The sequence below is a fragment of the Sturnira hondurensis genome, unplaced genomic scaffold (assembly GCF_014824575.4).
Source record: "Sturnira hondurensis isolate 20B ecotype Veracruz unplaced genomic scaffold, ASM1482457v3 Scaffold0001020, whole genome shotgun sequence".
Classification (NCBI taxonomy): Eukaryota; Metazoa; Chordata; class Mammalia; order Chiroptera; family Phyllostomidae; genus Sturnira; species Sturnira hondurensis.
In genome coordinates, this window is record NW_028073651.1 from 930,682 (window position 1) to 954,839 (window position 24,158).

Below are 24,158 nucleotides of genomic sequence, written 5' to 3' on the forward strand. Positions count from 1 at the left end.
TCCGCGCAGTCCCTTGGCCGACTTACTGCAGAGATGAGACTACACCCATGCCCTAGGCCCGCGATCTGTTTTCTTTTTAATTTTTTTAAGGCAAAGCCCCGCCCCGCCCCCCAACCCCCAGTCCCACTCCCCTCCCCACCAAGCCCCGTCAGCTGTTCCCCTTGGTCTCGGGCTCCCCGGCTTCCTCCGCGACGGCGGCGGCGGGGCTGGGGGTCTTCACGGTGTCTTCTCCAGCAGGGGCGAGGGGCTGGGGGCTCCTCTCCTCCTTCGACGTCAGCCCGCCCGCTGCTGCCTCCTGGTGACAGAAGACGGAGGGGGTCGAAGATAGCCGCTCCCCTCTCGCCTTTCGTTGGGGCCGAACCCTCCCCCGTCACCCCAGTGTGGGCACCAGACACACTTCACCCCGGGGCCTGGTGCTTTGCTTTGCCGCCCTGCGGTTGTCATCCCTACCTTCGGCAGGGGCCCCTCAAGACTCGAGTCCAGCAGGGCGGCCTCTGTCAGCCCCGAGTCGTCGTCCATGCTGATGAAGATGGCGGGGGTCTCACACTCAGGCCCCTCCTCCCGGAAGTCCATGGCTTCCTCCGGCTGGGGCGCGCCCTGCGGGGGGCCTGGTCTGGCAGAGGAGGAGGAGGAAGAGGGGGGCGCTGCCAGGCCCCCAGGCTTCAGCTTCTGTTCCTCTTCCAGCTGCCGTTTTAAGGCCTTCTCCTGGGCCAGCCGTAGGCCGATGAGGTCCTGAGGGGGCCGGGGGGCGGGGGCCGGAGCCAGCGCCAGGGGCTCCAGGTCATCCTGGGGGTGGGGAGGGACACACCGAAGCTCAGGGTCCGGTGGGGGTTAGGCCTCAGGCTGCTCTCAGAGGGCGGTGGGAAAAGGAGAGGAGCCACCTGAGGCAGGCAGCAGGTCGGGCAGTGGGAGAAAGGGGCTGCTGTGTGTATGTGTATGCCCCCCACCCCACCCTACCCCACCCCACCCCCAAGCTTTCAGCAGGAGCCTGCTGAAGGGACGCAGGTGGCTAGGCTGGGTGGAAGTCCTGGGCCTGGAGACCCTCACCTCTTCCAGGGGCCCTGCAGGAGGCTCCTTGGCCTCCGGCTCCTGCTTGCCGCTGGCCTCCAGGATGGTCATGATGGAGTTGGGGATGTGTGCTTGCTGGGGGGAGAGCAGAACGGGTCCTGCTGGGAGCTCCGACCCAGAGCCCCCTCCTGGGCTCCCCCGACTCTGGTTGGCCCCTCCAGAACCCTTTACATTCTGATACTGCAGGGCTCCCCTCTGCACCGCGCCCCGCCCCCATCCAGCCGCCCAGGGCTGGACCCATGGGGCCACCCACCCCACACCTTGGGGTACCTGATGGGGGGTGAAGGAGCGGACATGGGCCAGCAGGGGCTCCCGGAGCTCTGGGCACTTGTCAAAGACAGCGCCCAGCTGCTGGGGCGGCAGCTGCAGGATGACCTGGAAGCTCTGCGGCTTGGTGCGCTGGCAGCACTTGATGAAGCCCTCCCACACCTTGGGGTACTTCCACACCTGCACGGGCGGGGAGGGGCGGGCGTGAGGGGGCGCGAGTAGCCACCCCGGAAACTGGGAGAAGGACCTTGCCAAGGTGGGGCCTTGCTGGGGCTCGATCCCTACCATCCAATAGAATCCTCTGGGCTACACAGCCCTGACCTCCCTCCAGAGAACCTTCTGACTTTTGTGTCCAGATCCCAAGCAGCTGGGACGTGAGGCCAACTTGGAGAGAAAACTGACAAGAGGCCCTTTCAGTCCGGCCCAGGCTGTTGGGAGGCTTGTGTCATCATTTCATTCTCACAGTAGCCTCCAGAGGGCGCCATTCGCCCTGCTAAACAGACGAGTCCCAGAGAGACACACGGACTTGTCCAGGGTCACATGGTAACTATGGGCAGAACCAAGGTTTGACGGCGGTCCTAGTGAACCTGCATTTGCTCTCTAAGCCAGATGCTACGAAGTGGGAACCTGTGGGCTGAATCCAGCCTGGGGGCCTGTGGATGAGGCCTGTTTTTTGATTCATCACCGTGTTCCTAAAAATGCAGATTTCTAGCTTCTCTGGGAAACGGACCACCTCTCAGCTTCGTGCCTGCGAGCACAGTGGGGGCCGAGGGGCAGCCATGCCTCTCCCGGGAAGTGCACCCCTGAAGTCTCCTGCCTGCTCCTACCACCTAACCTCCCTCCCTCACCTCGTCGCCACCTTGAGGCTGAACCACGACCCTTGGAGTGCTGCTTTGTCCCGGCCAAGGGCAGGGCACAGGGGCAGGCCAGGCTCCCTCGAGGGGGTGGGAGGCGGGCAGCCTAGAGAAGTCGGGGCTCTGCCTCCGGTCTGTCCGCAGTGTCCTGCTGCCCTCGGCCCGCTGCCCAGGGCCTGGGTGGTCAGGGGCAGGTTACCTGCTTCATGATGAGGCGGGACAGGATGTTCATGACGAAGCCCCCGAGGCGGGGGTACATGGTCAGGGACTGGATGACGGTCCTCATGAGCAGCATGGGCAGGGGGCTCTGCTCCATCAGCTGCTGCATCACCACGGCCAGCACCTCCGATGTGTACACGTTCCGCTCCGCAAAGCATAGGTTGGTGGCTGCGAGGAGGCGGAGAGTGGGCCTGTCCTCTTTGCCCAGCTGCCCCCGGGGGGCGGGAGGTCCACCACCCTAAGAGAGCCCCAGCCCTGCTCTCTGCCCGAGTGCATGAGACCAGACCCAGCCTGGACTTGGCGAAGCTCCGGGCAAAACGGATGACTCCCCCACCTGGCAGAGGGTCTCTCTCTGAGGGTAGACTGGCCTGGTCCTTGCAAAGCCTGGTGGCTTGGGCAAGGGAAAAGACACAGCCAGCTCCTGGAAGCCCCTCACTGAACACAGTGAGCAGACTGTGTCCCCTTTATCTTTGGGGACAACCCTTGAAGGGCTGAGGCACAGAAGACACTCTGCCAACAGCTGAGACCCGTTCTGGTTTGATCTGTGCCAAATGGCACCCCCAGATCTGGTGGCTTTGAATTCCATAGCTCCCCTCCCCCCACCGCCCCCGCCCCCATGGTGGACAACAGCGAGGGCCACCCACCAACAGGCTGGCCAGGAGACTGCCTATTCCCAATCTGGACCAGGGCCTGAGGGCCTGTGCTACTTCGGGGAGGGGGGGGGCGGGGAACACAACCCAGAGAGCAGTAAGGAAGGGAGGGGTGAGAGGAGGTAAGCCTGGGCACACATGTGCTCCCAGCTGGGCAGCACGGCCCCAAGGAGGGCTGGCTCGATGCAGATGCCTGAGGAAGCCTTGGGAACTGCTCCCTCAGAAGTGGGCTGTGGCACCCCAAAATCAGTGGGAGAGGCGGTGCTCCAAGCCACTGTGCCAGTAGGGGGACCCCACGAACTGCCTCTGACCACCCTCTTCCCCAAACACCACTGGTCACGTGAGTCTGTCGGCCAGGAAGTCTTTATTGAGCCAGAAGAAAGGCCCCCAAACCTCGAGAAGTTAAAGCAGCACAGGGATGGGCACCAATAAGAAATGGGGGCGCTCCCGTAGGAGAAAGGGAGGATGAAGGCACCGCAGGCAGACAGGCAGGGCGGAGGGTGGGAGGAGGTGAGGAAAGTGCCAGCGAGGACCTGCCAGACCCTGAGGAAGCTCCTCCCCCTCCTGGCTCCCAGGTGGTCCCTGGCTCCTGTCTATTTTGCCCAACAACCTCCAGCGCCAATCCCCTCCCCCACCCTCTATCCACCCCCCATACGGCAGGCTGAAAAGTCTTTGGGAAGCTCAAGCTGACCCTGCACCTCCCAGAGGCCCTCAAGAGATCAAGGCCAAACTCCCACTGTGGCCAAACTCTGCGCAGACCCTGTGTGGGCGGGGCCCAGGCACGGTTTGCTCAAGGATTACAAGCCATGCACACGTCTCTCTTGGCCTGTGTGTTCTTCCTCTCTGGGATTGTCTGTCTTCCTCTGCCTCACTCCTACTTCCCACTGAGGCGTCAGCTCAGGTGTCCCCCCCACCCCTCCAGGAAGCCCTCCCTGATGCCCCTCACCAGGGCAGATTGGGCTCCCCTTTCCCACCCTGGCTTACTCCGGGTTGTTGCTATCCGAGAATGGGCAGGGACAGGGCTGCCTCTGTTCCTGCTGTGTCCCTGGCGCAGCCCAGGGCTGAATTGCTGGACTGGAGGGCAGGTCTAGTTACAGAAAAACTCACCACAGAAAGGGTGGCTTAAGGGGCAGCTGGCGCCAGGAATGGCCGCTGATACTAGCAGCTACTGGGGAATTCTGCTGCTGCACAACACAGGATGGGACTTTGGGTCTGGAGCTCATGGTCAAGTGGAGTGACAAGGGCCTGAGTGGAGAAAGTACTCTGGGAACTGACTGGACTGGGTGCTTGGGATCTGCAGCTGGTGGGGAGTGCAGCAGCCCGGAGGCCACATGTGGGCCCAGGATGTGGGCGGAAGCAGGTGGGGTGCTCAAGGCCACACTGGGCCTGGCTGACATTTCCAGGGGGCGGGGGCTGGCTCCTGGCCACCTGTGTCACCTGCAGCAAGCCCCCTTTCCTCCTGGGGCACTGTTTCCGCCATGTGAGGACAGGCACTAAGTCTGGGTCCACGAGTGGGCTCAGTGGGTCTGTGAATCCTCTCAGATTTTATGCAAAACCGTGTGAGCGTATCGTCATTGGGAATGAGCCCATGGCTTTCCCGAGATCATCAAAGCAGCCAGGGAGTGTAAAAAGACTGCCCCTGAGCCCGGGCCGGTGCGCCTCTGTGGACTGAGTGCCGGCTTGGGAATCAAGGGGTCCCTGCTTCCATTCCCAGTCAGGGAACACGCCTGGCTTGCGGGCCAGGTCCCCAGTAGGGGGTGCGAGAGAGGGAACCGCACATTGATGTTTCCCTTCCTCTCGGTCTCCCTTTCCCTTTCTCTAAAAATAAATAAATAAAATCTAAAAAAAAAAAAGACTGCCCCTGGACTCCACGCTGCCGGACTTTTCGTGAGGGTCTGAACCCAGTCTGAGGGCCTGTGGACAAGGTCTCGTGGCATCACGGTTTCCTGAAAGCCCAACTTTCCAGCTTCTCTCCAACCCCAGCCGCCAGGAGCCTCGGCTCCTCCTCACTCCCAGTGCGGGCCGTGAATGTTCCTAAGTTCCTCCCTGGACCCCCAAAAGTGGCAGAGAGAACCTGCAGGGCAAGGCCTGGCAGTGGGTCACTGAAGAGGCTCTTCCAAGCTGGACAGGAAGCTGAAGGGTCAAGGCAGGGAACCCCCAACCCTCTTAAAGGGGACAGGAGGAATCAAAGGACAGACGTGTTGAGTAGAGCAAGTGACAGTAAGGGGGTCTGCCTCCACCTCCGTGGGAGAGCATGACTCCAGAGCAGAGACCTCCTGGTGGGGAAAGGGGTGGGGCTGCTGAGGAGAGAGAAGGGACAGGACTTCCCACAAGTGGGACCGGCAGGACCGGCAGAACCGGCTGGACCGGGATGCCGGCTCAGGCCTACTGACTGGGAGCCTGTGCTTCCGCAACCGCTGTGGTCCCGTGTGGCCCCGGGCCAGTCACTGGGCCTCCCTGGAACCTCCACGTGCTCCTCTAGGGAGCAGAAGCCGAATACTCACCGGCCTCGGGCAGCGGTGAGTGCACAGTAAACAGCAGCAGCTGCCATCTTGAAACCGCGATGGTGGCGAGCCTGTCAGTGTGTCCCCGTACCCCTCCCGCCCTGCTCTCCGGTCCCAGCTGGAGCCCGGGCAGACTGGCGTCGCCTCCTGGCCCGCCTGGCCGGTGCCCTCTGCCCCGCCCATCACACACACTGGGCGGTGGGCTCTGCTGCTGTGCTCCTGGGGCCGGGCAGGGAGGGCTCCCCGCTTTGTTGAGGACGACTCTGCCAGCACAGTCTGTGCGCTGTTTTCTTAGAGGAAGCCAGGGAGGGAGGGAGGGAGGGAGGGAGGGAGGAGGGAAGGCGGGGGGCAGGGCTCTGCACTGGGGGTGTAGGTGGCAGTCTCGGACTTTGCAGAGTCCAGCAGGGGCATGTGGGGGGCTGAGGTTCTTCCTGGGTCCACGGAGGCCAGGCCACTTAGGGGGGTGGGGGGCACCTCACCTTTGATGATGGACTTCATGTCGCACTTGGATGAGTCGATGTTGTGTAATGCAATCAGAAGCTCTCCAGGGTTCAGGGGGGACAAGGCCGAGTTCCCTTCACCTGTGGTGGGAGGTGGGGGGAGAAGACAGCATGGAAGCCTGAGAGAGGACGGAATCCTCCAGACTTTGGGGGCAGTGAGTGAGGTCGAGGCGCCCTCTAATTCAATGGGACTGGGGGACCAAGGGCTACAGTAGGGGGAGAGAGAGACTGAGAACACGGAGAGCTGAACGAGGCCCTCCGGAGGCTTCTCCCTCTCCTCCAGACCCTCTCTGGGCAGCACGTGACTGGTCTGACCCTTTCTGCCCCTCCCCACTGGGCCTCGCACCCACGGAAGCAGGGCTAGGACGAGCTCATGGGGCCTCCAGCACAGCGCAGGCACACGTGGGCCTCTGCTGGCCAGGCCGGGCTGGGGACAGGCAATGGGCCTGTGGCACCAGCACCTTGGGGATGTGACACTCTGCATGCGCCGCTCTGGGGTCCCAGGTACTCGTGTGTTAAATTACCAAGCTGTGTGTGGAAAGGTCTCCAACTCTAGTTTCAGCCACTGGGGTAGTTTTTTTTCTAGGTTCAAACTTTGGTATGTTTCTTTTTGACCATTATAAAGGCCCCCCACCATAGCTTGAGGGGTTCCGGCCAGAGTGCCTGAGGGAGACCGGGCGTAGCTGGGTCCCAGAAGGCAGACACCAGTACCGAGGGTCAGACCCCGGCTCCACCCCTGTGCCCCACTGCGAAGGGAGGCATCATCCGAATGTCAGAGGCTGTGGCCCGTGCGAGTTGGGGATCAGTGGTCAGACACTGCTGAGTGCGAGTCGTAGCTCCAGGGGTGCATGAGCCCCTTTCTCCCTAAAGGCGGCACCAGATCCCCCCCAGCATTCCATGCCTCACTTCCAGGGCCCATTCCTCCTGCCTGACCACCTGAGGGGCCTCCCAGAGGGGCTGAGGCACAGGAGCTGGGAGAGGGAAACGAGGTACCTGCCACCTACCGTGCTGGGTGCCCAGCAGGCGGTTGAAAACCTCTTTCACCACAATGGGGTTGAGTTTGATGAGCTTGGGCAGGGCCTGGATCACTTCTTTCTACAGGGAGCGGGCGGGCAAAGAGAACTTCAACCTCCGGAGTCTCTCCCTCCCTTTGGTCCCTCAGGGCTGAGCGCCCCCACCCCCCCCTTCACAGGCCTGGAGCCCCAGCCCCATCACTCCCTATCCAGGCCACACCCCCCAGGCCAGCTCACTGACTTCCCCCTTCAGCTCTCTTATCGCCCCCTCTTCACAAAGGAGGAGATGGAGGCGCACTCAAGGCCCCACAGCCCACTGGGAATGAAACTGGGGGAAACGCGTGCTGCGGGCACATCTGCCTGTGTGGCTTCGTTAAGTCTCCGGACAGGAGAAGCAGGCTCAAAGAGGGGAGCAGCCTGCGTGAGGTCACAGACGTGGCCAAGGCTGAGCTGACAGTGAGCCCGGGTCTGTCAAGCCCTGGAATGTGTCCGAAGCCTCTGACACCGGTCCCCACCAGCCGAGTCCTCATCAGTGGGGGCCTCTGGGCATCTGGGTCCGTACCTTCTCCAGCCCATTGAGCACGGGGATGAGGAAGCGGACGTCTGGCAGCCGCTTGTGGTACAGATCCCGGACCCGCTTTACCAGCTCCGGGGAGGGCGGGACTGCAGGCAGATGGAGAAGGCCCGGGTGTTGGGAGTGGAGGCGGGAGGGTGGGCACCGAAGCGAGGGCAGGTGGTGGGGGGCACGTGGGAGAGGAGGGCGGGACACTGCGTTTCAGAGCCGCCTCCTCAGCCAGACACTGTTCCAGACGGAGAGACCGAGGGCGGGGAGAGACCAGCAGCTTTAAAACCCAGGTGCTGGGGAGGCAGCTGGGGGAACAGGGGGACAGGTGGGGGTCCTGGGGGGCACCTTTATCTGTGAGGCTGTGCAGGCATCTCGTGACCAGCGTCTCTGCCCCCTTGGGACAGTTTTCCACCAGGAGCAGCAGCTCTGGAGAGTTCATGCCCATTCCTCGGATCTAGAGACAGAGAGGGACGACAGGGAGGGCCTGAGGGGGGTGCAGGGCCATGTGGGCAGGACTGAGGGACCCAGGGTGCAAGCTCAGGGAAACCCCAGGGTCAAGGGCAGGGCAGCTGGCGAGGCGAGGAGGTGCAGGCGCCCTGGGGCACAGACTGGTAACAGCAGACCCTAAAAGTTCTCGTCACTAGAACCAGAAGAGTCTGATAGATGAATGTTAACTAAACTTACATTGCTGTAATCATTTTGCAGTATAAACAGGTTAAATCATTATATCGTACACCTTAAACGAACACAATGTTCTACGTGAATTTCATCTCAATAAAACCAGGGAAGGAGGAGCTGGTGGCCGGGTTCAGAGTTGGAGAAGGTGGCGGAGGGCTGGAGCAGCGGCATCTGGGTCTCTTCTGCCCAATCTCATGTGGACACAGCTCTCGCACTTTTGCCAGCACCAGCGCCTACCCAGCAGGCCGTGTCTTTTCTCTGTGTCGTCTCTCCCTAACCTGCCCTTTAGCTCCCGGCCTGTCCTTCGATTTCTCGGTGAAGCACTTTTCTGGCTTCTGAAGGCATCAGGACGCCTGCCCACACCCTTCCACGGCGGCCAGGGCCCGGCTTGGCCAGTTGTTCCGAGCAGGGCTGGGCCTCTGCCCGACATTTACAACCGCGCGTGGACCCGGCCAGCCTTCGTCTTCGAGGAGCTCACAGTCCAGTGGGTCCACCTTCCGGGTGGGGAGCAGAACCTGCTTCCTCCTCACAAGGAGCCTGTTTGTTACCCCCATTACAGGCAAGGAGGCGGTCAGTTCTGGGGGCGCAGGTAGGTGGGAATTTAAGATACCGTACTTTCCTTTTAGTCATGTTGGCAATTACCCACAATAAAAAAATTCAGCCCTGGCTGGTGTAGCTCAGTGGATTGAGCGCGGGCCTGTGAACCACACCATCGAGGTTCGATTCCCAGTCAGTGCACATGCCTGGGTTGCAGGCCAGTTCCGAGCAGGGGACTCAGGAGAGGCAACCATACATTGATATTTCTCTCCTTCTCACCTTCCCTTCCCCTCTAAAGATAAATAAAATATATTAAAATATATATATATACATATATATTAAAAAAATAAAAGAAAATTCAGGGGCAGAGACGGAAAAAAGTGGTTTCCAATGCAGCTGCAATGGGCGGGACAGACATTCTGCATTTCAGGTCCAGTCTGCAACTGCGTGGGCTCTCGGGTGGGCGACCCTGTGGCTGCAGAGGCAGGGGAGGGCCAGCTCCCGAACGAGCCAGTGACAGATGCTTACACGGAGCCCCGACCACAAGCTCGGGGGACATTTTCACGGAAGGGGCGCAGGTTCTCAGTGAGAGGGGGAGAGGCAGAGGCGCCGCCGGGCCTGTCCAGCACCACGCTCTTGACCATGGGGCCCCCTGTTGTCCTCTCAGCAGGACGCACCCGGCCATGCGTGACCCACGGTCTACAGAGCAGCGCAGAGCGGCGAGTCAGGCCTCGGGGCTTAGCTCCGCCCAGGCGCGGGTACCAGGGGAGGGGCTGCAGTCGCGGCTCAGCCCCGCCCACGGCGCGCAGGGCCCTGTGAGCTCAGGGGCCTCACCGGCTGTTCGATGACCCTCAGCACCGTCCGCTTGATGTCCGCGATGGCCTCAGTGTACACAGCTGCCAGCTCGTGGATCAGCTTGTGGTTCTGAGGCAGGAGGGCCAGGTAGAGGTACAGACACTGCTTCACCGTCTCGTCGGTCCAGGGCGCCGCCACCTCTGGTAGGGCAGGGGACGGGATCAGGCTGGCCCCTTGCCCCTCCCAACTGCTCCCCCACCCCCATGTGTCTGTCCCTTTTTGGGGGACGGGCACAGAAGGGAGCTGGGCCTGGAAGCCAAGGGTAAGAAGCCAGTCATCAGGGAAATGGGGTGGGACCATCACTGCTCTTCAGAAGCCTCTGTTGGGAATTCCCACCTGGTCTCCTCAACCCAGCGGCACAGGGCAGCCAGAAGGTCTCTCTGAGGCGCAGCTCTGACTCCGCCCCCCGACCCCGCCCTCTCCCGCTCAGAGGTCTCACCACCCTGTGCCCTCGGGATAAACCCCTGGCTGGCTCCTCAACATGCTTTACCTGCCAGGCCCTGGGGGTGTGACTCCTATGGGGGGGCCCAGGCCACACCCCACTTCTGACAGACCCCACGTGGGGGCCTCTGTACGTGCTGCTCCTTTGCCTAGAAGGCTGCTGCCCAGCTCTTCTCCGCATACCACCTTGTCCTCCGGCCCCCCACACCGGGGCCATGCCGGGTACCCATGCTCCCCTCCACAGCCCAAACCTTCCAACTGAATGGCCTGTCCCCGCAGAACCCCGTCACTGGCCAGCTCTCCTTGTCCCCCAGCTCTCAGCATTGTCCTCTCCTCTAGGACCCGCTCCCTGACGCCTCAGGCTGGGCTCCCGAAGCCCCTTAGATTCACCGCCCCAGGCCTGCTGCTTCCGGTTATTATCATCTGGACAGGGGCTTCCCTAGCAGGCTGGGCAGGCTCAGCCTTGATCCAGCTCTGTGCCCACGGCCCGGCCCGGCCCAGAGCCCGGGACCGGGCACGTGCTCAATACACATCTGATGAATCTGCACCAAACCTGTGTCCTTGTCGGCCCCAAACAGCACGGACGGCGGGTTGGGGTGGACCAGCAGCTGCAGGTAGTTCAGGGCGAATTTCTCCACGTACTCTCGCAGCTGCTCCTTCTCGTACATGCGCTTGATGAACAGCAGGGCCTGGGAACGCACCTGAGGGGAGAGGGGGCGAGACGCTGGGGTGGGGGATGGCCGCCCCGCACTTGGCAGCACTGTGTGGACAAGCCCAAGCTCAGGAGAGGCCAGGCCCAGCAGCCACTCAGGGCCCAAGTCACCTCGCACCACCCCTTGCCCTGCTTGCTCCGCCCCAACCAGAACGAGCTCTCCTCAGTCCCTCCAAAGCGACAGCAGTCTCCCTGGCCGTGTCCTGTCTCACTCAGACATGCCCTGCGGGGAGTCACGAAGACAGACGGACTGGTTTTAGATACTGCTCTGTCCCCAACAGCACCACAGGGCGGAGTTGGAGTGTGCAGGAGGGTCTCCTGAATGAGTGGCCATGGGCGACCAGGAAGGAGGGGGCGAGAGGCCGCAGCAGGGATGGGTCCAGGGCCCGCCCCATCACACGCTGCTCCCCTGGGCCAGAGCACATGCATCCACTCATATTCTGGGTCTTGGCTCACACGCCCCCTCCTCCAGAAACCCTCCTTACACCACCTCCCACCCGCCCATCGCTTGGGTCAGGGCTCTCAGCCCTGCGCGCTGCTCTACTCCCCCGTCCCTGCTGTCTGCGGACAGCTCAAGCTGCCCCTCTCCTGCTCAGCGCCCCGACCCTGCACAGCGCCAGCCTTCAGGAGGGGCTCACCAGCATGGGTGGAGCAGAGTGAGAACGGGACTGCCCTTCCTGGGGGAGGGGGTGCACACACGTGTGTGTATATAGTCTAAGCAGCGTTGTGAAGTCACACATGGAAAAACCACCACCACCCCAACACTGATGCAGCCAGAAAGGCAACTTCGGGGAGCGTGGTTGAGGCCAGGCTGGCTACACGGGAGAGCGGAAGGGCTGTGTTCAGCGGGGCACGAAGGGTGGGGAGGGGTCACCTTGTCCTTTTCGTGGGAGCTGAGGTCCAGCAGGACATGCAGGTACTGGAACTGGCGGGACGGGCGCTTGAAGATGAGGTCTCGAAGAGTGGACATGCCCAGGTAGGTACGACTCTGCGGTAGGAGGGAGGGGCCGGAGCTCGAGCCAACCGGAGCAAGGCTTTGGGGTGGCTCCCTCTCCTGGCTGGGTCCAGCACTGCACCCCCCAGGCCCCGCCCCTGCCTCTGGCTCCACGACCCAGGCACCAGCCTCACCTCGTCCTCGCAGTACTTGCGAATCACCTCCAGGGCGCTCTCCGTGATCAGAGGCGCCTCCAGCACCACCTTGGTGAAGATCCTGCAGGACAGAGGGACAGGGAAGGGCTGCAGAGAGGCACCGGCCCCCAGTTCCGCTGATGGCCCTGCTCAGAGGCGGCAGGGCCCTCTGGTGGCCAGCTCGCTCAAGCCTGGTTGCAGAGCTTGGCGGGGAAGAGAGCGGCGGCCAAACAGGGCCAGCTGGGTGACCTGGGCAGACACTTCACCTCTGTGAAGCTCAGCTTCTACCCTTTGTCAGTGGGGACCCCACTCATTTCATACACAACGGGAGGGAAGGATGGGGGGGTTGCTGTTTCACATGTGGTGGCCGTCTGAGTCAGTGCTGGGGGGTGAGGGGCCAGCCATGCAGCAGGGGGGAGAATTCCAGGGAGAGAGAGAACAGTAAGTACCAGGAGGCCCTGAACTTGACACGTTCAAGGAACAGAAGACAGAAGGCCAGTGTGGTTACCAAAAATTTGGGGGCAACAAGGAGCAGAGGGGGAGGCTAAGGAGGGAGGTTCTGGATTCCACAAGGTCTCAGGGCATGGGAAGGAGCCTGCAGCTGATCCCAAGAGCAATGGAGAAGCAAGGAAGGTTTTTCGAGGGGAAGCAACCAGACAGCATTCACATTAGAACCCGTCAGCTGGCTGCAGTGTGCAGAACGCACAGCGTCGCTGGAGGCTGAGAACGGACAGGAAGGTTCAGAACCCGCTCAGGCGAGAGGTGGGGGGAGAGAAGTCGATGCCCACGACACGCCTGGGAGGCAGGCACTGCATTTACAGACGAGAGAACGGAGGCCCAGAGGGGAGGGGCCCAGGCGGTCCAACCAGCCAGTGGGGAGGGAGGGGCAACGCCGGATGGGCACACGAAGGCTGACAGGTGGTGATGAAGAGGGAGGCGGTCATGGACCAGGGAGGAAAGGCAGGACGCAAGAGGGCAGCTCCGGGGACAGGCAGGGGCAGGGCCGTCCCCTCACCCATCCTTCTGGTCAGGCTTCTCCTGCAGGCCGGAGAGCAGGCGGATGAGGCAGTCCTCATACTTGTCCAGGGCACCTGAGGCCCCGGCGGCCAGGTAGGCGCTGTACTCCTGGTAGAGCCAGGCGAAGGCCAGGTCCAGGCGGGCCCGCACGTCCTCCAGGATGAAGGCCAGGACCTCGGCCTTCAGGCCCGAGTCGAACTGCGTCACCAGGCTGGCCAGGATCTTGATGCGTGCCTGCTGAGAGAGCAAGCGTGGGTCGGCACGGGGTGGGCAACCCCAGTGCCCCCATGAGCGTGCCTTGAGACTCCTGCCTGGGCTCAGAGGACCCCAGGGCAGACCCAGTGCTACGTGAGGAAGGCAAAATGAAGGACCTTATGCCCCGAACGTCCCGTGTGTGGGGGAGAAAAATGAAGAAGGAGGGGAAAACCAATCATCACAATAAAACGGTGAGTTCCCAGGAGCAGTACTCATATGCACACGGAGGAAGGTCCTGAAGGGCTCCCTACTTTGTACATCGGTCATCTCTGAGGAGGAGGATGGGATACAGATACCCTGCGGCCTGGAAATAGGTTTGTAACATAGAACATTCATACACTATGTGGTTAATTAAAAACAAACTTCAAACAATGGGAAAAAAATCGCCTAAAAGAGGTTACAGTGCCGGCAAGTGACAGAATGGGGACTTAAGCCAGGTGTGTCTGACTCAACAAAGAGCAAGAGTAAGAAGAACTTGGACCCACGAGGAAGACAACCGCGGCCCTCAGTCCTGCGGCAGGCACACCCGAGCCTGCGCATCTCCTCCCCGCACTGCGGCGTGGAGCTGCTGCCGTCACCTCCGCCTTCCGGGGAGGACACGAGCGAGGCCGGGAGAAGCGGCTGGCCCGAGGCCCGAGGCCCTGTGGCCGAGCTGGGAACTGGAGCCAGGAGGCTGAGGCAGGCTCTGGGGAGAGGGACCGGAAGGGTAGACTGGGGGACAGAGGCGCACCTGGGCTGCCCCACTGCAGGCCACGGCCTTCTCAGCCCGCAGGATCCGCTTCACTGCGCCCAGCTTCATGGCCTCCACCTGTGCGTCGGTCAGGGGCTTCAGAACGTCGCTCAGACGGAAGATTTTCTTGCGCCCGCCAGCACCCGCCAGCCTGCATGGGACAGACGGACAAAGACAGAGGCTCAGACACTCTTTCTGGAGCCCAGGCCCACCCGGTGACTCTGCAGGCTACACAGAGACCCCCACGTGGCCTCTCGAACTCCCCGGGGCCCCGAGGCACAGAAGAGGAATGAGCAGGAAGGACCTTATGCCCAGCATGTCCCGTGTGTGGGGGAGAAAATGAAGAAAGAGGGGAAAAACCAATCATCACAATAAAACGATGAGTTCCCAGGAGCAGTACTCATATGCACACCAAGAAAGGTCCTGAAGGGCTCCCTACTTTGTCCATTGGTCATCTCTAAGAGGAGGATGGGATACAGATACCTCTGTGGCCTGGAAATAGGTTTGTAACACAGTACGTTCATATACTATGTGGTTAGTTAAAAACAAACTTCATACAATTGCAAAAAAGTCACCTAAAAGAGGTTACACAGGGATGGCACAGGGGGGTGAGCAGGAAGAGGATGCTGTCTTGTTGCTGTGAAGGGCATCTCGGGAAAGCGGCTACGAGGAGGCAACCGGGGAGCAGAGGGCGACGAAGGGCACAAGTCCCTGGCAGAGAGAAGAGGAAGGGCAAATGCCCTCCAGTGGGGACCTGCCAGCTGTCCAAGAACAGCAAGAGGGAACAGAGGGCCTGGGGTGCGGGGGAAACAGCCTGGGCGAGGCCCTGGGAACAAGCCCTGACTGGCCTCTGGGTGGGGACGGCTGGATCTGGGGTCCGTGAGGGAGATAATAACAGTAACAGTCACGACAGGCAGCACTTACGGCACATTCCACGGTCACTCTCAACCCCGAGGGTTAATTACCTAAACGTCACTGAACTGAATTTTATTCTCTGTTGATCCTTAGAGGCAGATACTATCGTCCCAAGTTTACACACCGGGGGAGGTTTTTACGCAAAAGAAACAACTGAGGCTCGGTGGCTACGGCGCTGACTCTGGAGTCAGGAGGACCCTCGTCCAGACCCACCTGTCTTTGCTGCACACACACGCACCACACTCAGGCCCCCGTCTCATACCAGCACCGCAGGCGGACTCACCGGGGCTGCGTGACCGGGATGATGGGCTCTGGCCTTCTCTTGGCCTGGGGGGCCTCCTCCTCCAGCGTGGACATGGAGCTCAGGGAGCCCACCACCGAGATGGCCTGGCCCTGGACCGACAGGCGTCGCTTGATCAGGACGCTCTCGGGCTTCGCCACCTTCTCCTCCTTGGGCTCCTCCTTGGACTGCTTGGTCTGCTCCACACCTGGGGGGGCAGCAGACGGGCTCCAGCACGTCTGGCCCACTGCACCCACCCAAGAACCTGCTGCGTCCAGGGGTCCGCTAAGCCTCGTACACACAAAACTCATCTAAACCTGCAAAACGTGCTCCTTGCACAGGTAGGCCTCTCATCACTGTGTGAGGCCACAACTGAGGCCCCCCCGGAAACAACCCTTGCTGCCAGAGGGGGCATCTCACTGCGCGGCACCCAGGGCAACGGACACACCCTAACACGTGACCCAACAATCCCACTGCTGGCACAGACTGGAAATGAATGAGGCACGTGCGCATCGGAACACGCACACCGGTGTTCTCTGCGGCTTGTCCATCATGGCCCAAGACCGGAAGCCACCACAGGTCTGTCCGTGGGGGGCAGATAAACCAACGGTGGCCTGGTCGCCTAAGGGAATCACGCTGAGCAAGAAGAGATAAATGCTCACAGGACCACGTAGATGAATCCCAAAAACTTCTGCTGGGCACATGAAGCCAGACTCTCCATGATCCTATTTCTATGGAGTTCAAGACTAGGAAGAGCCCCAATCTACAGAGACGGGAATCAGAACAGCGGTGATCTCTGCGGGCAGGACGTGTGAGTGCTGACCAGAGGGAGCGGATGGGACTTTGCAGAGCAGCAAAAACGTCTCTCTCTCCTCACTCTACCCTCCTCCGGGTGGTCGTCACACCGGTGTGCTCATTTTGTGACGGTTCTCCAAGGTGTGCATTAAGGGTCGTGTGTTTCCCGGCACAAAGTTTGCACCTCAAAGCACTGCTGAAATGGGGAAACACCTGAGGCTCAGAGAGGTTCAGGGCCTTGGCCAAAGTCACACAGCTATTGGTGGGATGGGACAGTCCAGTCCAACTCAGACCTCAAACCTAGGTCTGTTGGATCTCCAAGCCCAGGGCCCGAACTACTGAGCACTCAAAAGACCTACTATGGGGTCTGTGATTACAGAGGCCTTGGTTTCACATGGTCTTCATCTGCACCACCAGGAGGGGGCGCTCCTGCAGGAAGGAGAGCCCAGGAGGCACCGTGCCAACCTCAGGTCTGGGTTAGCTCCTTGTGACACTCACCGGGCCCCAGTCCTGCGGCCGTCATCTGTGTGGCCATGAGCCGAGCCAGGTGCTTGATCTGGGCTTCGGTGCCCGCGGACTCCACCGGGGTGTAGATGGCTTGAAAGGAGGCAGGCATGGTCTCCGGCAGGTACACCATGCTGATGAGGACCTGTGGGATGGCCGGGAAGAGCAGCCCTGCTCACTCACCGAGTAAGGCTCCACGCCCAGCACACTGGGACGTGACTAAGACAGACCCGGGCGGGCTCTCATGGGGCTCAGAGCCCTGGGGACAGCCGAGAGAAAACAAGTGGAGATGCCGCATGGTGCATGATGCAGAAGGAAAAGGGGGGAAGGACTAGGGGACAGGTCAAAGGGCTTAACGTCCAGGTTTCTGGCTTGGAAATTGGGAGCCTGGTGTGCCAAGAACTCAGGAGCGGGCACAGACCTTAGAGGATCATAGAAATTTCACGAGTTTGGTGCTGATGTGTGGAGTGTGAGGCGCCTGCGGAACATCCAGGAGGGAAAGATGCAGGAGGTAGCTGCGTACCAGGCCTGGGGCTCAGCAGAGAGAGCTGAGCTGGACAGAAAACTCCTCCTCACCGCCCTCAGGACAGACGTTCCACTCCATTCACGCAACAGCCAAAGCCCAGGCATTCTCCAGGCCGAGGGGCAGGAAGGCTGAGGGTGACTGCCAACGGGTGGGCAGAGTGCCCGAGAAGGTTCGAGCACTGCTGCAGTCGGAGGGCTGACCTCAGACCCGTCCACTCCAATCAACCCAAACCAGCAATTCTATCTGTGGAGTGGGGTAACTTTGAGAACCCGAGGAAAATGTAGGCCATCCTGCCCCCCGACCCCCAGTGCGAACCCCACACCACTCAGCACACAGGCTGTGGGCTCACACACCGGGTGGCAGACCCCCTGCCCCCTTCAAAGGACAGCAGAGAGCGAGAGGGTTTGGGTGGGAACCCTGACCACCTAAAGCGGGACTGTAGGGATGCTAGCAAATGACCCCTGCTGGAGTAAAGGTCAGAGAGGTCAAGGGTAGCTGGGCCCCGTGGCCCACACCTTCTCCACTGAGAACAGAGATGCTTTGGGCCTGGGGCAACCAGCAGAGGTGAAGAGTGTGGAACGGAAGCAGGAGAGGGACGACAGACCCTCCCTCCCGGCCCCGCAGGGATGGGCCCTACCCCTGCTCACCAGATTGGCCACGTTGTCGGGCGTCAGCAGAGGCTGCAGGAACTCAGCTGTGATGTCCGTGTCCGACTGGCCCGAGATCTGGGCTGAGGCCTTTGAGGTCCCCGACGGGCCTGGCTCCAAGTCCTTGTCCTCGTCATCTTCCCCCAGGTTGGGCTCTGGGAGAGGGAAGGAGACGAGATGCTGGCCGAGGAGAGGCAGCAGGTCCTCCCTCCTCAGGGGGCCCGGCGGCCAGCCCGACAGCCGCAGCCATCAAGAGCAGTGCAGTGGATGGAGACCCGGGCTACACGTCTGGCTCTGCCGACAAAGGGCCGGATGCCCCTGGGGACCAACTGCCTCTCTCTAGGCCTCAGTTCTCATCCGGGAGGTGGGAGTAAGCCAGAGCGGTCTAGCCGATCACACTAACCTCCAAGGAGATGAAAAGGGGAACTAATAATTTCCAGAGCTTTACTGTTTAAAAACCGCTATCTTTGAAACAGTGCTCAACTCCACAAGGTCCACAGAAATGTACAACCTAATCAGAGCATTTTTGCCTCTGTGAGCGACAAAAAATGAAAAAGACAGGCTCGTAGTCCTGGCTGTTAGTAAAGGTGTGGGGTGCAGACTACAGAAATGTAAATCAGTACAGTCTTTTGGAAGGGCAATTTGCTAGAAGGTCCAATATTTTTTAAAGATTTAATTTATTTATATCTACAGGGGAAGGGAGGAAGAGTGGGAGAGAAACATTATCGACGTGTGCTTGCCTCTCATGCGCCCCCAACTGGGGACCTGGCCTGCAACCCAGGCATGGGCCCCGACTGGGAATCGAACCAGTGACCCTTTGGTTTGTGGGCCGGCACTCAACACACTGAGCCACGCCATCCAGGGCCTAGCAGGTCAGAATTTTAAGTGTGCACACTTCTTCAACAGAGCAATCCCACTTCTAGTTACCCACCTACCGACTTAGAGCTGCACCTAAGGTGTGCTGTGCGGAGAACCCCCTGCAGCGCCGACTGCGCAGAGGGGCGGGACTCGGTCCCCACCAGCCTGTGCTGAGCAGGCTGGCTGAGTGCAAGCACAGTGGCCACAGTTCACGGGGAAAAGAGCCAAGTGTCTGAACCTTAGCGAAGAAGCTTTTAGGAACAATCATGTTCCTTGAAGCTGTATTTATAAAAGTGGAAAAAGCTGAAGTGTTCACTAGGGCGATGATTTATGTAATTCACGGCAAACACAAGATGAAATGTCATGCAGTCTTTTTAAACAGTTTGCAGCGCCGCGTTAACCAGGGGCATACGCAATCCCATTCTAGAACTACAGAAACTACTGGACGGACCAACAGGGTGGGCATTTCTCAGAAGGGCACACGGCCGACCAACGTGAAAGAGCGACACACGCACGAGAGCACGCACACCTGCGACACGGTGTGTGCCCAGAGTGCTTACACAATGTCCAGGGCTGGTGAGAGTGGAGTGTGTGAACCCGAGTGCAGTCTTTAAGGAAAAATGTTGGCAATGGCAAAGAATTCAAATGCACCCAGTGGCAATGCATTCAGTGCTCAGATCTGACTTCTGAAACTATCCCCTAATTAAAAGAAACCAGGGCTCCTTAGAGAAATGGTGGAGTCCAAGGTTAAGGGAAGGAAAACATGTATGAGATAAGTCTAGACTATCTTATGTCAAAAATAAGAAATGCTCAAAAAAACTTAGGAGCCACATTAAAGGGACATAGTGGCCAACTCAAAATCTCAATATTAAGGTAATGTGGGGAACAAAATGAATGACAATATGCCCTGGCTAGTGTAGCTCAGTGGATTGAGCGCTGGCCTACAAACCGAAAGACCGCTGGTTCGATTCCCAGTCAGGGCACATGCCTGGGTTGCAGGCCAGGTGCCCAGTGAGGGGTACCCGAGAGGCAACCACACATTGATGTTTTTCTCCCTGTTTCTCCCTCACCCTCTCTAAAAATAAATTAGTAAAATCTTAAAAAAATACAACAGCAATGGATTATAATCCAGAAAATAAATAAGAAATCACACATCCGCACTGATAATAAAGTGGGGAGATGGGAAAAAAATGAAAAACTCTTCCTTATAGCAAAATGCCAACTAATCAATGTAGAAAAAAATCTTTTCAAAACCAACCATCACAGCAATAAAACATGTAGGCAACAATCATCAATAGATGCTAAAACCACTGAGTCAAAGTTTGAAGAGAAACAGGTCTTTCACACAGTGCCTCCCTCATCTTATGTACAAAGGGAACTTAAAAATTATTTATTTATTATATATTTATTATAAAATTATTTATTTATTTTTAGAAAGCAGGGGAGGAAGGGAGAGAAACGTCGGTGCATGAGAGATATTGCCTCTCATGCGCTCACTACCAGAGACCTGGCCCGCAACCCAGGCATGTGCCCTGACCAGGAATCGAACTGGCGACCTTTTGGTTTGCAGGCCAGCACTCGATCCACTGAGCTACTTTTACACTAGAGAAACAGGGAGGGTGAAAAAGGGTACTTTTACACTAGAGAAACCAAGGGATCAAAGTTCCCCTCACCAAAATGGGCCTGACACCATGTGCTTCTTGATGCCGTGCACGGGTCGAGGCATCACTTCCACAGGGCTCCTGCCCAAGTGCACACTGGATGTACTCAGGAGGCAAGAGTGCATCCGGTTTGCACTTGGGCAAACCCAGGCAGATCCAAACAGAGGGACACTTTACCCCCTGGCTGCCCTGGACTTTGCACAATGTCAAGGTTGTGAAACAGAGGAAGGCCGAGGGAGACTAAATAAACATGACAACTAAGCCCTGGCTGGTGTGGCTCAGTGGATTGAGCGCTGGCCTGGGAACCAAAGGGTCACTGGTTTGAGTCCCAGGCAGGGCACGTGCCTGGCTTGTGGGTCAGGTCCCCAGTACAGGGTGCATGAGAAGCAACCACACATTGTTGTTTTTCTCTCTCTCTTCTCCTCTAAAATAAATACATACAAATCTTTTAAAAAAGGATTAGGTAGACTTCTATGTGCAGATATGGAAAGAGCTCCAAAAGGATCGCTCGGCAGAGTAAGGTACACACCACCCTGTTTTGTATGATTATGGAGGAACAAAAGATCCCTCCCTCACTCCTTATATCAAAATAAATTCCTTATTTTTTAAAATAAAAAAAAAAAAGAGAAAAAAATTCTTTCATACACAGTTTATAAACACACCCGAGTGATTTAAAAAGTGTTTGGAGTCAGGAAGTTTGCCAAGGGTGACATGACTGATAATAAGACAACCATGGAAGAATTACTTCGAAAGGAAAATCCACTCACGTGAAATCAAAGAAAGGAGAAATCGACACACAGGAGGCTACGTGTTAATACTGGGGGAGTGGTTACTTTCGGGGAGAGGGGCGAGAGGACTATTTTTATCTTGCTCCTTTTAGTATAATTTAAATAATTCAGTTACTTTTAAGTACATTCTACACTCTAATAATCCTAACTTGGCATCATTTATTTTGTTGTCATACTTACACAACATAAGTTATAATGTGAATGTAAATGCAGCTTACGGCTGAATGTAAGTGGCTGAGCGTGTCAATAAACGCGGCCCGTCCCGGTCACCCCCTCCCACCAGGCCTCACCCAGCTTCATCTTCTTGAGCGAGGAGTCTGAGTCGTCCCGGGGCCGCTTGCGGGCGTCCTTGCTGTTGGGCATGTTGCGGGCGATCTCGGTCTGCGGCGTGCCCAGGTCCACCAGCAGCGTAGTGATCTGGGCCTGGAACTCCAGGGAAGCCGGGTGCTTCAGCACACTCAACAGGTGCAACTTGAGGTTCTTGCGAACGCTGCTCACCTGAGACTTGGCCAGTGTCGGGGGCAAGTTGGCTGAGGGGAGAAACGGGAACGTCCTGCTGTGGACAGAGCTCGTGGGGCCTGCGTGTCACTTCCCGCACCCCGGCAGTGGTCACAGACACCTGTCTTCCAGGAAAGTTCTTTCACTCTCAAATCTTAACGGGTGGCCCTCCCCACTGTACCAACTTATGCTTAAAATCCTTGAGACACTCCCGTCAGTACTGGTCAACCTTAATGCAAAGGGCAAACTTACCCTTCCTCTCATTAAACACAAAGTCTCATCACTCTCCATCTCTGGTCTGGAATACGCCTCCCCTGGGGGTGACTATAATCACCGCCTTCACATCCAGAGTCCCCACTGAACCGCTAGGGCAATTCAGTGTTGGCCCCTGTCCCCAGAATGACTTTCAAATGCCTAACATAGTCACCTTGATGAGTGGGCCTTCCCTGTTCCAGAGTTGAAGAGGAGGCCTGCCCAGCGTCCTTGCCCTCTTCCTCAGCCAACAACACTCCCATTCTCCTTTGGGGGAACCACCCTGGCTCCATTCTCAGTCCCAGGGGGCAAGGTCTCAGGTCAGTAAGAGCCCTTAGCTACAGTGATTGGTTCAGAGACCGGCCTGAAATCTCTTCTCGGCCAATCAGAAACAATGAGCATCAGCCAGTGGACTTCTGCTGGAATGATGGGGAAGGAGACACTCTGTGAGGTTGCTGAGTGAACAGAATGGAAGCCTAGGGGTAGTGGGGGCCATCTTTGCTACCGCAGGGAAGGGGACACAGAACGAGTCCGACACGGAGAAAATCAGAGATGAGGGACGAAGAGAGATCTGTGACCTGCACTCACACCTCAATTCACCTTTCCAGTTTTGACACAGGCACAAAGGTAGAGAAAACGCACAATGAATCACCACTGACCCACCGGCATTTTGCTTAGTTTGGAACATGTATCCCCCTGCTCTGTGGCGTGAGCGGGGAGAGGCTGAAACATTTTAAGGTACTTCACAGACATCACACGGTTTCACCCACTCGTTCCTCACTATTAAAGCCAGCTTTGAACCGGGCTTCTGTCACCTGCAACTGAAAGACTCTTGTCTAATCCAGAGTCCACAACGGACTAGATCAGACGGATCTCTCAGGGGCCTACAACCAACAGCTCACATTTCCCCAGCGAAGGGCAGACTGGCCAGGCCGTGGAGGGGGACCAACCTACCGTGCAGGGTTTCGTAGGCTTGAATCACCTCGGACATGAACATGGGCCTCTGGCGGGCGATGTTGGCCAGGGAGCCCAGCGCTGTTGTCAGGTTGATGGAAGAGATGGCGGGGTGCACCATGAACTTGAGGAGCTGCTCCAAGGCCGCCTTGCCCTCCTCCCACAGCACGTCTACCGGGGCGGGGAAGGAAGGGGGCGAGTCAGCAGGGGCCTCTCTCTCAGGACTCTGGAGCGAGCCGACTTTGGGGCCAAAAAGAGAGACCCTGTATGTGAATGGCTGAAAAACAGAACATTTAGTGCTGATGGGCCTTAGGAGACTATTAATGATGGAAAAATGCAGTGACGAGGCTGCTCGTGGCATGGGCTTGCATCAGTGGTTGACTAGAAATACTCTCAACATCCAACCATCGGAACTTAAATGTGTGACTCTGGCGATGTAGACTCTGAGTGTGTGTCTGTGCATTTGCACACACAGAGGACCCAGAAGGTAACCCTCCCCAACTGTGCTGGGTACCCTTCTTCCCAAAAACACCCTGGATGCCACATGTCTTCATACAGTGAATAAAATAGAATGGGACATCAGCATACTACAGAACACTGTGTAACAATATGACCATGGTTTTCACAGGGAAATACATAGTTTAAGATAATGCCATCGACCTGGCTGGTGTGGCTCAGTGGGTTGAGTGCGGGCCTGCGAACCAAGGGATCGCAGTTCGATTCCCAGTCAGGGCACATGCCTGGGTTGCAGGCCAGTTCCCAGCAGGGGACACACAAGAGGCAACCATTCTGTCAACCAGCACCTGACAACAGCCGGCGGCCAAGGAATGCTGACTTGCCAGCCACATGAACTCCCCACAGCCCCAATCACCAATGAAGGAACAGAGGAGGCCGCCTGCCCAGCGACGGAGCAGAGATCCTAACACGAGCCACTAACTACTACACTCTAATGCCTCTGGGCTGAAAACAGAGAGCAGAGTCCTGTCTTTGTAAATAAAAAAGCCATCACACGTACAGACTGTGAATACACTCGGGCAAATGTCTGGGCAGAGGAAAACACAGGAAGGAAACAATATTCTCAGCAGCATTCATCTCTGGAAGCAGGATGCGGGGGGTGTGACTTCCCCTTTAGACCCCTCCGAATTTCTTGCTTGTCACTTTGGGAGTGGGCACGCACCACGTTTATGATTCGCAACCAGGAGAACTGTAAAAGCAGCCCGTGTTTGCTGCACGCTGCCTTCCTCCAGAACCTCACTATGGGCCCGGAAAGTCACTATCACCTCCACTTGACAAAATGAAAGTGAAGTTCGGAGGGACGTAACCTGACCAAGTTCACGCAGTATGAGTAATGTGGTACGTAAAGTGCTGAGGCAGGGGCTTGAGTTTCGTGTCCCGGGACGTGACCACTGTCTTACACTGTCTTGTCTCCAGAGACTGAAAACTGAGACACAAAGGGGGAGGGGGAGGGGGAGGAGGAGGGAGGAGAG

The 24,158-nt window shown here is 58.3% G+C and overlaps 1 protein-coding gene across 2 annotated transcripts in view; it reads right to left on the bottom strand.

The window, feature by feature from the left end:
* Positions 1–119: 119 nt before the first annotated feature.
* SYMPK (symplekin scaffold protein) overlaps positions 120–24,158 on the bottom strand; it is a 33,486-nt gene continuing 9,447 nt past the window's right edge. Inside the window, exons 8-27 of one of the 2 annotated variants that reach the window (XM_037058900.1) lie at positions 22,672–22,842; positions 21,258–21,497; positions 17,661–17,815; positions 16,482–16,632; positions 15,192–15,396; positions 13,994–14,144; positions 13,007–13,242; positions 11,992–12,073; positions 11,738–11,851; positions 10,705–10,852; positions 9,690–9,850; positions 7,986–8,094; positions 7,638–7,738; positions 7,067–7,157; positions 6,042–6,143; positions 2,389–2,576; positions 1,339–1,515; positions 1,048–1,143; positions 451–786; positions 120–295 (exon numbers count right to left, since the gene is read on the bottom strand). In XM_037058900.1, the coding sequence (XP_036914795.1) occupies positions 149–295; positions 451–786; positions 1,048–1,143; positions 1,339–1,515; positions 2,389–2,576; positions 6,042–6,143; positions 7,067–7,157; positions 7,638–7,738; positions 7,986–8,094; positions 9,690–9,850; positions 10,705–10,852; positions 11,738–11,851; positions 11,992–12,073; positions 13,007–13,242; positions 13,994–14,144; positions 15,192–15,396; positions 16,482–16,632; positions 17,661–17,815; positions 21,258–21,497; positions 22,672–22,842 (3,161 nt within the window). In that variant the 3' untranslated portion in view covers positions 120–148. Of the gene's footprint in view, positions 296–450; positions 787–1,047; positions 1,144–1,338; positions 1,516–2,388; positions 2,577–6,041; positions 6,144–7,066; positions 7,158–7,637; positions 7,739–7,985; positions 8,095–9,689; positions 9,851–10,704; positions 10,853–11,737; positions 11,852–11,991; positions 12,074–13,006; positions 13,246–13,993; positions 14,145–15,191; positions 15,397–16,481; positions 16,633–17,660; positions 17,816–21,257; positions 21,498–22,671; positions 22,843–24,158 lie in introns of both variants that reach the window. The other variant, XM_037058892.1, reaches the window with a different exon arrangement.